This window comes from Amblyomma maculatum, chromosome 4 (assembly GCF_055883805.1).
Source record: "Amblyomma maculatum isolate TAMU_Amacu chromosome 4, ASM5588380v1, whole genome shotgun sequence".
NCBI classification, from domain to species: Eukaryota; Metazoa; Arthropoda; class Arachnida; order Ixodida; family Ixodidae; genus Amblyomma; species Amblyomma maculatum.
In genome coordinates this window covers 23,238,292-23,252,723 of record NC_139347.1, presented here as the reverse complement: position 1 = coordinate 23,252,723, position 14,432 = coordinate 23,238,292, and the positions used below count along the sequence as shown (strand labels likewise).

Genomic DNA, 14,432 nt, shown 5'->3' with positions numbered 1-14,432 from the left:
GACAACCTGTACCCCACCTGGAGCTGGGAAACCATATCTATGACGGTGGCTTCCGCTCGGGGCAATTCCTCCACTGTTTCCCACTTCGTCAGAGACCACGACCGGTCTCCTTCGGCATTGTCTAAATCAGTGTTCAGGCAATGTCTTATAAACATTTCAAATCTAGGGAGAGACCCTTTAATGAAGAACAGAGATGTTAGCCGGCGTTTAAATTTCGTTGGCATGCTACTCTGTGTAGGAAGGGGAATTGGGGAGAAAAAGATGGAGAAAGAATCATGAGGAGATTAAAGGAAATGAAGGGGGAGATAAAATGCGGCCATTAGATGTGTTCTAAAGTGCGTCGGGGAGTAATGGCATAAATTGAAATGATGAAATGCATAGTCAGATAAATGTGCATATAGAGTTCACAGAGTAAAAGATACCGAAGGGTATTTCAAGGTGAACTTAAAGTTTTTCTAAAAGTCCAATGTCCTTTAAATACGTAAATAAAACGTCTATAGCGCATCTCTGTTGCCTAGGGCAGGCTAAGGGACCTAAAACAATGTCCATTGTTAAAGGCACTGGAGAGAGCATTTCCATGCTATATTCGTAGTACGCACGCTCGTCAGCGTACGCAGGACACTCGAGTAGGATATGCTGCACAGTTTCAACCGAACCACAGTTGTCACAGAGCGGACTGTTCATTTGACCAAGACGGTATCGCAAGCTATTTGTATATGAACAGCTTTGTGGGGCACCTATTAAAAGTGAGGCAACTGACAGATATTGTAAGATACATTTATGCATAAATGTATAAGCTTTCAATGCATGTCTAAACTTTGCTGTTAGTTTTCATGCGCACGCAGTAAGTAGTTAAAATTTCGAATAGAAAATTATTGGACAGGGTTTTTGAAAATAAATGAGAGGTAAGTATCGAATTATGTATGATGTTTTTAGGAACAATTTTATTAAAAAAATAGTCAAAGACTCAGATTTTGATGTTCGAGAATATCTCGCTTGTAAAATTTGTCCTGCACACGCAGCGATAGATTAAGGCTGCATCGGAATCCAACGGAACACGTCTATGAAATCAAATCGTAAAAAAAACCCTAAAAGCCGGCTGAGGGAGGATCTGCGCATATATTGACTGTATGGCGCAGTTATGCAAAATTTATATATATATATATATATATATATATATATATATATATATATATATATATATATATATATATATATATATATAAATAAATTTTGCATAACTGCGCCATAGCAGTCAATATATGCGCAGAAATTCTTCATATCATAGCCGTGTAAGAAACATTTCCGAGGTACTCTGTCCTCGTGTGCAGAACTCTGAAAGTCGGCGTAGATCATCCTCTTGCTGTCACTGCAACTGCACCCTGTCTCCAAGATCTTTTCACGTGACGAAAAAAAAAAAGGCGATATATTGAAATATGTATCGCGCGTAATTGATTGGAGCTAAGCCTAATTGTTCTTCTCATCATGTCTACACGCGTACCTCGAGTGACCTTTGGAACCCAACGAGAGTTGATTTCTTGTCAATTTTAGTCTCACTCGGCGTCTCTCATAGCCTGAGTCGCTTTCGGACGTTAAACACCACAAAACCACGAACCACAAGTTTTAGTCTCGTTCGAAACTTAACAAAACAGTTTTTAACCTTTTACATCGATTTTTTTGCTGCGTGCACTTTGAAAGATGTTCGTCTGCTTAAGTCCCAGGCCATGCAGGTATTTATTCAGACCACGCGGCTGGTTTCTTAGCAATTTCTGGCCTGAATGCTTCAGTGACATATCCCGTCCCTAACTTCTGCCTGTTAACGATTCCTAGGTTTCAGCTGTCACGGTGCAGGATTCTCAGTTTGAATTTATATCTATGCAGATATGGTGAACACCGACAAACATGTGTCTCATGCAAGAAAGTTTAATGTATAGAGCATTACCCCCTCCCTTGTCGGAATTCGCACTTCAGAGAAAGGTCTGCCTGAAGCTTCCTCTGTCCAGTTTATGTCTTCCGTTATCTCTACCGGTATTACTATTGTTCGGTGCGAGCGCCAAAGGATTTGCATTGAGTACAACTTCTGGGATTCCCCATGATTACATAATTACAACTGGTGGTTTAAAATGCTAACGCTTTTAAAACCCTTCTACGTCTTCCGTTTTTAGCAAAATATGATGTTCGTTATTTTAGCTTAAATATCCTTCTGTCTTTTTTAATCGGAAAATTCTTGATAACTTCCACTTGGTGGAAATATTTTAGTCCGTTGGAATTTACTTGTATATTCCACTACACATTAGCTAATCTCGCGATGTGGGTATATTGTGTCATGTTTCAAGAGACCAAGAAGAAGAAGAACGTGAGTACCCCAGCTGTCAGCAGTAAGCGTCTGAAACCTGACGCCGAGGAATGGAAGCCGGCCTCGCCGCGCCGCAACAAGACGTCGATTTCTGATCTGCCTGTCTTGGGAGTCCTCAAGGTGTTCGGTGCCTGAGCTTCTTCGTGGTGAGGCCTTTCCACGTTCAGGGGGGTTTTGATCAGGGTTCAGGCTAGCTTTATAGGATTTGGTAATGTAAAGGTGTCATTACCTTGCGCACAGGCATGTCTTTCACCACCCCGGGAGGGGGCTCGGCAGATTGGTTCGCCAGCCTGCCGAATGAAAGCTTGCCTCTGGAATCATTTGCAAAAAATGGCGTCGATGTGATTCCTGTCGCACTCATACCGATAGGCGATGGAATGCTGAAAATGAAAAATCCGAAAGCTATTCAGCAGCAACTCAAAACTCTGACGGATCACTACCTTGATATCTCTGAGGTGCGACCTTTCGGGAGAAGAGGTATAGTTTGCAAATCTGCAAACATTAATTGTGTGTCAGATCTGCTACGCTGCAGTTCTTTTACATCGATTCCTGTAAAAGCTTTTATTCCTGAACAGCTGGCTTGCACTAAGGGTGCGTGGAGTGGATCCTGCATCTACTGCTCAAGAAATTTTGGAGGAATTTCAGGACGCAGGAGCTGGTGTTCTTTCAGTGTATCGCTGCTCTCGCATAGTGGCCGGGGTGCGTGTTGCTACAGAGTCAGTTATAACAACCTTTGCCGGTCTCATGTGTCCATCTGAGTTAAAAATTTGGCCAATTATTTATCGCATTGACCCGCTACGTCCTCGCCCCCTTCAATGTACCAACTGTTGGCGATTTGGACACAGTGGACGAGCGTGTAAGTCTGCGACAAGATGCAGGGTGTGTGGGGAAGGACACTCTTCTAATAGCTGTACCGCTGCAAGACCTAGCTGTTGTCTGTGCAGTAACGAGCACTCGGCTGATGACCCCAGTTGTCAGAAACGATCTCAGGAGCAAGCGTTACTAGAATTAATTCAAGAGAATCGTTGCTCTCGAGCAGATGCTTATGCCCTTCTTGATCGGAAAAGGCACACTTATGCCAACTGTGTGCGCCCTTCTACTCCAGACTTTGAGACCACGTTGTCTACCGCAATTGTGAAAACGGTTGAAAAAGCCCTTTCTGTCGTGGTTGACCGTATGCTTACCAGCTTTACTGAAGCTTTGTCTAGTATTGTTGGTAGCCAGTCACTTTGCCCACCTCAACCTGTGCTGACTCCAGCATCTATTTCATCTCAAACCTGTACTGAAAGTTCAAATGCAGATTCTCCTCTAGTGCTGGCTCAAGTGCACCCAATCGACAGTGTCCCTGTAGGCATTTCTCGCAAAAGTTTTTGCTCTAATGATGTTGAAATGGCATGCCCTACTCAAAAGCGCCGTGCTTCTAGCTCACCCTCTAAGTCCTCCATTTCTCAGACCAAAACTAAAAAAGGACCTTCCAAAGTTTCACAGCAAACCGATGTGTTAAAAGAGGCTATTGCGGCCTCAATTTTAGATAAGTAATCATGGCAGGTGTACAAGTTCTGCAGTGGAATTGTCGCTCTATTATATCTTCACTTCCAGATTTATATCTTCTCCTTTCAACACATAAACCAGACATAGTGTTTTTGCAAGAAACTTGGCTCTCCCCCGCAAAGTCATTTACCTTAAAGAAATATCATGTTTTCCGCGCCGATCGTGTAAACGGTAGGGGCGGTGGTTTATTAACTTTGATATCGTCAAAATTATGTCACCGGGCAAAAATAAGCAAAACAGTAATGAATCCTGAGTGTGAGATTTTGGCTGTAGATATCACATTGCCGCATTGTGGCCCTGTCACAGTCGCTAACGTCTACTGCCCCACAGGTGTACATAGCACAGACTATTTTGACAGATTACTTAAAAATTCTAATAGGGTAGTTATTGCAGGTGATTTTAACTCGCACCATACTCTTTGGGATAACTACTCCGACGCATGTGGACAGCTGTTATGGACGTGGATGTCGTCAAATGCTGTGCGCTGCTGCAATTCTCGGGCTATAACCTTCATGCGCGGAAATTCACAATCTGTCGTCGATTTATCCCTGGCAGCAGGTGGGATAGGTATAGGAGGATGGTCCACAGTAGATAGTGGTACGTCTAGCGACCACTTTCCAATAACATTTACCATCATGATGAGCACAACACGAGATAGAACTTTGGACCGTAAACTAGTAAACAACGCCAAATATGCAGCTTCGCTACGCTCCTCCCTCAAATCAAACCTTTGTTCATGTAGGACCGACAAAGCACAAAAGGTATTTTCCTCAATCGCGAATGCTACTGTAGATTCCCAGTTCACTGTGCGGTCTACAGTAAACAATAAGTCGCCATCCCCATGGTGGAATGACGCGTGTGAGAAAGCCTTCCGCCGTAGAAAAGCAGCATGGAAAAGCCTCTCTTATAACCAGAGCCCAGTAAACTGGATAAACTACAAATTTTGTTCGGCGTCATTCAAAAGAGCCATAGCGCAGGCAAAGGACGAGTACAACGAAAATTTAAATAATTATTTGTCAAACCCTAAGCACAGGAAGGCTTTGTATCGTCTCATGGAACGAAATAGAAACTCGCACCTTTCACAGTCATTAAGTTCAGTAGTGTTGTCCCCACAGGAGGCAAAGGATGAGTTAGAACAAATTGCGCAAGGACTAGCATTACGTTTCCAGGAGCAGTGCAGAGTTCCCTTGCACGCTCCCATTTCCTGCTCAGAGTATGTTGAGGTTGATAGGTCAGAACTACTATCTGTGATTTCTTCCATGAGAAACTCGGCTCCAGGTTGGGACGGGGTTACGGTAGGTATGGTCAAAATTTTAGCAAATGATTTCACTCAGGATCTCCTGGATCTGGTTAATGAATCATTAGAATCTGCATGGCTGCCTCACGTCTGGAAAGTGGCGAAAATTATATTGCTCTTGAAAGACCCTGGTAAAGGATTTCATGTTGAAAACATTCGGCCGATAGTTTTGACTTCGAATCTAGTAAAATTAATAGAAAGAATTGTGCATGGCCGCCTCTCAAAGCATATCTCAGAGGTTAATGCTTTGAGTTCTTCCCAAATAGGCTTCCGCAATGGATGCTCAATATGGTCTGCACATGTAGATTTAGAAAGTAGGATTCGCCTTGCAATGTACAACAAGGAGGTATCAGCGTTAGTGACGCTCGATATTGCTAAGGCCTATGACAGCATTGAACATTCCATTCTACTAAACAAGTTGTCATTATTACGTCCTCAGTTCTACATTTATGCGTGGATCAGGGAATTTTTGAAAGGACGAGAATTTTTTTGCACTGATGGCACATTAACCTCAGACACCTATGCACAGACAAGAGGGGTGCCTCAGGGTTCTGTGCTCTCCCCACTCCTTTTTAATATATTAATGTGCGATATTCCGGTTCATCCTGATGTCACTGTATATGTATATGCAGATGACATAGCATTCTTCGCCTCGGCAAAAGATATTCATGACCTATATCGTTCACTACAGGCTTACCTAAATGCACTTGAGGTCTGGTTTGACAAAATTAAATTGGTTTTAAATGTGTCCAAAAGTAGTGTGCTAGTTTTTAAAACCGTAACCCCCTTATATGTTTCGTTAAACTACCGCTCAGATGTCATACCTCAAGTGGAATCTGTGCGGTATTTAGGCATTACGTATGATGCTACTATGGATTGGAGGCTTCACATTAAGTCTAATGCTCGGAAAGGTGAGCGTGCCCTTGGTAGTCTTATACGGATAAGTAATAGGAAATTTGGTATGCGTCGAGATACTCTTCTACTTTTGTACAAAGCCTATGTGAGACCGATTCTGGAATTCGGCTGCATTCTTTTTTCTGGGTGTCCAAAATATAAGCTACATCCTTTGCTGCTTTTAGAAAGACGGGCGCTGCGCCTCTGCCTAGGGCTTCCACAGTCAGTCTCTACCACTGTTCTGTACTTGGAGGCCCGCATTCCGGACCTTAACTCCCGTTTCCACCTTCTAACTGTCAGATCATTCTTGCGATCATTTGAGACTACTCCCGGTGTGGCTATACCTATTTTTGCGTCAAACCCCGCCCTCTTTCTCACTCACCAGTGGCCAAGGGTCTGCAAGCCCCAGGTTGTTTATACGCAGAGCATTTTAACAAACATTGGTGTGGACCTTGCTTCTATATGTCCTATTGGTTGCTCAACGTCCTTTGTGGATATAAATTATGATTCTATATTTCCATCTAATGTGAAGCACTTGCCCTCAAATTTAATATCCAGTCTCCTATGTGAACACCTTGAAAAGTTCCCTGATCACGCTGTAATTGCCACTGATGCGTCTGTGATTGCACACAAAGCTGCGATTGGAATTTTTTCGGAGTCTCTTTCCTGGAGTTTTTCGGTGCGTGTCCCGGATTACACACCGATATTTCTAGCAGAGTTTATGGCAATTGGGCTAGCGCTACTAAAAGTTCCCTGCAGTCAATCAAAAATAATTTTTCTATCAGACTCTCTTTCTGTTTTGTTGTCACTGGAGTCAGCACGGGATGCTCAGTTGATCCGCTCACTAAAGTATTTCATACCGGGGTGGGTGAAAGAAATACGCTTCATCTGGGTCCCCGGACACAGCGGTATTTTTCATAACGAAACTGCAGATTTCCTGGCTAAATCAGCTCTTGATGCATCTGTTTCTTGTACCATTCCTAATATCACCATTTTTGGAATGTCCCGTTTCCAACGATATCAATACCTAGCCGCTACATGCAATGATTCTTTGCTATCTACAGCCGAATACCAGCATCTCACATACTCATGGAAAGTTCGAGCATGTAAATCACGGCAGTGTGAGGTTACGATGACTCTTCTGAGATGCAGGATTCCTCGCTTAAATCTTTATTTATGTAGATGCGGGATCATCCCCACAAACCTTTGTGAGGCTTGCGGTGAAATTGAAAATATCGATCACTTCCTTCTCGCTTGCCGAAGGTTTTCATATCAGAGGAGGGTGCATTTAGAAAGTCCAATTGCACGCTTGGGATTTACGTTATCGGTCCCGCTTCTACTCTCCTTCGGTGCGAGTGCGAAAGGATTTGCGTTGCCTCAAATCTGTCAGTACTTACATAACTACATAACAGCTACGGACAGATTCCCCTGCTAATTGCATTCCAAATTTACAAAACTACAAATTTTTGCATCATATTTTTTCATTCAATAACTTTTGTGATCTAAAACCTTTTGTTTTTGTTTAGTTGTCAATTACTTTATTACACTAATTCAGTTTGTGTAGGACATTTGGCAGTCCACACTGAACCCTGGCCAATCCCCCTTCGTGGGTATGTGCCAAATATCAAGGAAGAAGAAGAAGAAGAAGAAGAAGAAGCAGTAAGCAGGCGAGTCTGACGCTCCGGTCAAGAAGGGAAGGTAATTTACTGCGGAGCATGATGCGCATCTGTAGATATGGAGTGTAGGTCAAAAGAGTACGCGATGAATGTGTTGGCCTTCGCGCATATATGTCGCCGCATTGCACTATGTGCAGCCCACACCACGTAACATAGCCCTGAGTCTTTGTATGCTTACGAGGAAGTCTTCAGTTGCTGCGGGGTTGCGGCGGGGCTCAGTTTCAATCATCGTTGCAATAAATCCTTTATACTTATATTTAAAGCGTTCTTACCACCGAACATTTTTACACGGGCGCTACCTTTGCTACGGTGTCAGCCTTAGCGTGTAAGGCCTAGAAATCCGGATTCTGTGGTAGACAGGCGTTTTTACACCATTCGACAGTGACTCACTGTTCCGCTTAAACTGTTATTATGATTTTTCACTTACATGCCAGGGGTTTGCTTGTGGCTAGTATAGATACCTTAACAAAATGTTACCAGTTTATTTTGTCAGGACGGCTCTTCTTTTGTGTTTACAGGCAACTTTGTTTTCCCTGAACACTTACTTATAACGTGATTGTTGTCTAGGATTCGAATTCATCGAAGCCTGCTCGGCGTCGTGACCCGCGATTTCAAGTGGTCACCATGACCAGCCATCCGCAGAGCCGGGTCGCAACCGAAGAAGCCTGGCCAGGACTGCCGTCGCACTTTCCGGTGCACTTTCACAAGGCGGCCTCGTTGGACACGACGCATTCCGGCGCTGGAGCCGGTTTGGCGACGAGCGAGCGTTGCCGCTCCTTGCAAGGAGTTGGCGGCGAACGAAACGACCTGTCTTTGCCGGTGGATCACGACCAGGATGCGGTGAGGGTACGGAACACTGCTGCCTTCCTTAAGGATAGGTTACACACTATATAAATACTTAAGAATGTGGAAGCTTAAAAAGTCGCCACTGTAGCTGCAAACATAGAGGTCGCCAAACTTGGAGGCATACGCCAAAATTGGAGGTCGTGGGTTTAGATCCCTCCGGAGGGCATTGTTTAGTTTTTCTGCTTTCTAGTCAACTACATCCGCGTTTATTTAATACTTCGCATTAATGCAAAAAGAAAAAATACCCCTAATGCTTTCCTTCGTGTCTCTGGCTGTTAACTCCCTTACCATTTATGCCATACCGAAGCCTTCATTGTCCCTGTGTTTATTTGCCGATCGGCTAAGGAGATCTTCGAAATTATTCGGAAATGTTCGTTTTACGTCAATGGTGTCGGAATGCAGTGGCGAACGTCAGCAGCGCAAACGGGGTGACATACGATTTGGGCACAATCTTTCTGATTTGTTGGGCATCCAGTGTGTACTCAGTTCTTTTTTACTCACAAATTGGAACTAAAATATAACGTGTGCGACTTATATAAAGGTTTTTCTGGGAACAAGAACTGAAACGAAGGCGCGAAACCGAGCAGGAACCGTTAAGAATAAAGCTAGCTGTGACACTTATATTTGGCCTCACAGTTCAACCAAGCCGAGCGCCAGCCGAACCGAGAAGGTGGGGTCAACAAATAATAGCCAGTGGACACCACAACACGTCTCAGCCAGAAATATGAAAAGGAAGGCAGAACAGGAAGTGAGGTTGGGAGAATCAGGTGCGCCTTAAAGCTTCAGCTAGGGAGATTCTTTTTACTGTGTCATTGAAAGGCGTTTTCATTCGACCTTTCTGCTTGGAATTTTTGCAAGTGCAATAGCGTACATGCTTTGATATTTATTATTTCGTTTTGCACTGATGTCTGGTATGCGTGAGACTCTATTTGACCTACATTAACAGTGCCAATTATAATGTCGTAGTGCCCGTTTAATCTCATATACCAATCTATACACTCTGTCTCCCCTGTTACGCTGCACTTCTCTTTGTATCCGCTATGCTGTTTTAGGGTACCAACTGTTGTCTTTTATCTTCATCACATGTTCCGCCTATGTCCAGCTCATCTTGTCTCAGCTGAGACGAAATCTACTAGCGCTTCATCCTAAACCAACTCTGCTCGCTTCATGCCTCTTAAGGCCCGTTCACACTTGCGACTAGCAGCGGTCGCGCGACCGTTTTGGTCGAAAAGCGACAGTCGCAAATGGTCGCATCGGTCGAAAAGCGACTGCCGCGGGACGATCGGACACTGCTCGAATTTTCAGTCGCGCGACTACTAGTTGCAAGCCATTTCACCAATCAGCGAGGTCCTGGAGTACTCGAACGAGCACCTTCTCAATGCAATTAAAGAATACCTCTACCTTTTCAACAAACGGCACCCGGAATTCAAAAGCAGGGAGATAGGATATGGCCTGGGAGGAGATTGGAAAGATATTCGGACTATCCGGTAAGTACCATGAACTTTTGAGAAATGGGTTTTTCACGCAGGTGCAACATTTTATATTGACACCACGGTGATTGACATTGCCTATTCGTAGTCGGCGTTCTCCTGGAAACACGAGAGCGCGGCATGCGTACCGGCTCGCCTGAAAAAGCTGAAGTGTCTGGCAAGCGGCAGCTACCGACGTTCACTGTCATCGCCCAGCAGCTCTCCTACTCCCAACTCGTTCGGAACGAGAACAGAACGAGAAGGCGACTGTCGCAAGTGTGAATATCGGTAGTGGCGAGCTCCTCTCCTCTGGCCAGTCGCGCGTCCTCATCTAGTCGCAAGTGTGAATAGACTTTTAAAGTTGTCTGGTATTGTCCCGATGTGTTTACTTCACACTGCGTGTAATAATTCTGCAGAGCTGGGGAGTCGCATTTTTTGGAAAGAGGTCTTCCAGTGTGGTCCGAGTACGGTGAAGTGGTGGTGAAGCATCGCACATGTCATTCGGCAGTCTTACATCTTGACAGTGTTATAGCGGGAGCATCATCAAGTGCTTAGGCTACACAGTAGCTGCGCCGTTGTAAGCACTTCACCTGGTTTTCATCTCCATAGTCCCACGTAGCCCTGACCGCGGCAAATCGCATTACCGTAGAGCACACACTTCTCGAGCTTATCTTCCTCCCTGAATAGGACGTGCTTTGAAAAACTACTTTAAGTGCTAGTTTTCGGTCAGCCAATACGTGGAACATCGCAGGACTTAGAAACAGCTGCAAAACAGGCGTCAGCGGTGTTTTGGAAGGGCTCTGTAGAATAGGTTATGTCCACTACTAAACATTGCAATGTAACACTGAAAGCAGGAGCAAAGCAAATGAAGCTTTCTGGAGCATCGGGTTTATATGTGAAGTAACTGTGGAATATTGTAAGCTGCGGTTATGAAAATACTGCTACCAGCTGATTATACAAAGATGAAGCGGAAGACGTGCCATCAATTTTACAAGCTTTGGACGTTTCTTGCAATGTAACAATGCTAAAGCAGTGGTCCAGTCGTTAGATTAGCCGCAAACTTCCTGTCTTAAAATTTTTCCTTCGCTAACATTGGCTGTTTAGGACTTCCTTACAAAACCGATGGGGCACGTTTTCAACGACACCAAGGTCGTTAACAGCAGTAAACTATAATACTCCCAAAAGGGCATGTGTGAATATATTGATTATAGTGTAATGAAATTTTATAGTGTGTGAGAAGAACTGCGTTCATGGTGAAAAAATGTGCCAGTTGAGAATTCCGGAGAACATTAAAAACGAGGAAAGACCAGTGCCAAATATATAGCGGAACACACCTTCAACGACGAAGTCTCACTAGTTATCCATTCCACTTCGGCCCTCTGAAAAAAAGAGGACGGTGCCTTCACAGTTCTGGAGAGACCAGCCGTAAAACAGAAATTGCGAAATAATAACCTGCTGGAGATTACCAGATATTGATATTTTCGTACGGCTATTTCTGTTCGTTCACACAGTGTTGATGACCTGTTTAGCATACGCGATTGTATTAACCCCATGCTAACACTTCTGAGGATGGCACAGACGTAATCGAGCCACGCATTTTCTGTCTGCATTCATGATTTTGCAAAACTCCTTAGTTTAAAACACTAAAAATTAAACATTTCCCGTTGCTCAACGCCATTCCACGCTTTCTCTCCCAGGGTATGCATGTCGACGGAACTTCGGTGAGCACGGGCGGATATGGCTTACGGCGGACCTTGGCCACCACTTCGTTGCTCCGATTCGCGCAGCGGAGCCCCGCCAGAACTTGCCTGCTGTTCGCATCGACCGTGTTCGTCATTGGTGCACTGCTCGTCATTTTCTCGGCAGGGCTGCTGGCCAGGAACTCAGCCAGGGGCGGCGACGTCAGCCGGCGTTTCAGGATCCAGGACACCGCGTCGCTACGTGTCGCCCGATGTGGCGACGACGCTTGCAGCCGGATGGGTGCGTTGCTTAAGGACTCCCTCGATGAGCGAGCCCAACCTTGCGACAATTTTCATGCGTACGTGTGTGGTTCATGGTATCGGACACACCCAGGGCGGACCGTTGCTCAAGTCCTAACTTCCGCCTTCCTCGACAACGTGACTAGACGTGCCAAACGCGTTCGCATCCCATTCGATCCCGTATCTAAGAAGCAGACGGCTGTGCAGAAGGCCGCGAGACACCTGGTTGCATGCGACGACATTGTCGCAGCATCAGATGATCAATCTGCTGACGTCAGGAAAGTTCTGGCAGAAGGCGGCATCATGTGGCCCTATAGGACCGCAGAAAACTCACCATCGACAGACGTGCTCGAACGCATGCTCTACATGTCAACGGTTGTAAAGATACCCGTGCTTATGGGAGTCACAGTGGAACGCGCTATCAACCAACGGATTGTCATTAAAAAGCCGGAAAACGTTGCTACAGTTCTCGGGGCGAGCAGGCTACGTATCAAAAGCATGAAGTTCAAGGAATACGAAGAGTTTTTCCGCGCCGTTTACGACGGTTTCTCACAGAGCGATGACCTGTCCTACTTCGTAGATAGATTCAACAAGGTACGGCGGTTAGAATCAGTGTTGATATCATTCCTGAATACTTCAGTGCTCCGTCAAGACTCCAAAAGAAAAGACCCTTGGCTCACCAACGTAACGAATTTTCAGCACATTACGCCGACCATCTCAAAAGAACGCTGGCTTGAGGTACTCCAAAGGTATCTCAACATATCGATGGATGGCGATCACGCTGTCATGGTGCTCGGCAGGCATTACTTTCGGGCTGTGTTTGACCTCTATAAAGAACTCGGTGTAACTGACTTTGCTGAACTCTACGACTGGCTGTGTGTCCAGGCCCTTATTTCATTCACCAGCGGACGCGCCATAGCGGCGGAACGGCCAGGCTCTCATGTTCTGGACAGTCACAGGGAGTTCTGCTTTGCCAACAGTGACTCCATCTTTCACTATGCCCTCCAGTACCTTTATTTGAGCGACATCGTCACGACGGAAGTGAGAGAGGACGTCGGCAAGCTCATGCAAGTTGTCGGTCTCTCCCTTGGCCACATTATTTCACGTACCAAATCACCGCTGTTGAAGATCAACTGCACCAATGACGCCGTTTCTCGGGCAGCAGACGCATACACGCGCCTTTTCAGACGCTCGAGTCCTGAGCACTTCGAGGAGATCTACGCGCGCTACCCCGAAATGAAATTAAGCGCTATGAAAAACTGGATAATCATGGCGTCAGCAACATCCACCCTGAATGAGGAGCATAACAGGCTGGAAAATTTCGCCGATGCCTTTCGAAAAGATGTCAGCCATACGTGGAACGAGCCTCTCGAAGCAAGTTACCTCGATTCGCCGTGGTACGCACTGAGTGCGCCCAACACCATCAAGATCGCTGGATTAGGCTCCCGTTTAGTCGGAAAACTTCTCTCTGATATACTCAGCGAAGGAATTTGTAAGGACGCAATACTGGCCGAAATAGAAGACGCATGGCATTGCATGGCAGCTGCGATAAGAGACGACCATCGAAACAAGTCTGCCATCAAGAAAGGAGTCAGTTACGCGATGCTGTCTTGGGCTGTCCTGTGGGAAGCTTACAGAGGTCAGACACAATACAGAGGCAAGGCGACCGTTCTAGATAATTACCAGAACTTGTCGGAGCTGGAGTTATTCTTCATCTTCGGCTGTCTGTGGTCGTGTGGAGAAGGCGCCGATGTGGCTGAGGCTTACTGCAATCTGCCGTTAAGACACGACGCCAACTTTGCCAAGGCATTTTCTTGCCATCGCGGTTCAGCCATGCGGCCCCAAATTCAATGTCCGCGGGCTTTCTACGCTGCTACCAAGACCAGCTTATAGCGCGTTTACTCTCTGCTCATTGGCTGTAGCCAGGATTCTGTTTTATGAGTGAAGTGAGCAGTACAATGATTTGCGACACAAGCTATCCAACTGGTTTAACGATGTGTGTTTTTTTAAATATTTCTCAGGGCGTTATTATTAGATATCGGCCGGTGGACTTGACTGCGTATAATTTTTCTTTTCTTAAAAAGTAATGTGCTAGAGACATGTCGCCATACATACTTGTTGGCAGAAGCCTTGGACGATGTTTGGTTTGTAAACAGTAATAAAAAACGATTAGGAAACTAAGAAGCGATCGGAACGAGCAAATGCTAGGTTGCGCTTTCTTTAATTTAGCACAGTGAAGAATCTCTAAAAAGGTAACAAGTTAGCCGTATTTCGAGGTATTTTGCCACCACATCCTAGTGTGGCGGCGAATTCCAAGCTAAATCGCATGGACTATTCCGAGAAAAGGTTGGACATGAAATCGGA

The 14,432-nt window shown here is 45.3% G+C and overlaps 1 protein-coding gene across 1 annotated transcript; it reads left to right on the top strand.

The window, feature by feature from the left end:
• Window positions 1–8,398: 8,398 nt before the first annotated feature.
• LOC146190497 (neprilysin-1-like) lies at window positions 8,399–13,961 on the top strand. Its single transcript, XM_084600180.1, has 2 exons — window positions 8,399–8,614; window positions 11,787–13,961. Exons 1-2 carry the CDS (start codon window positions 8,399–8,401, stop codon window positions 13,959–13,961), a joined length of 2,391 nt encoding a protein of 796 aa, XP_084456306.1.
• Window positions 13,962–14,432: the final 471 nt, after the last annotated feature.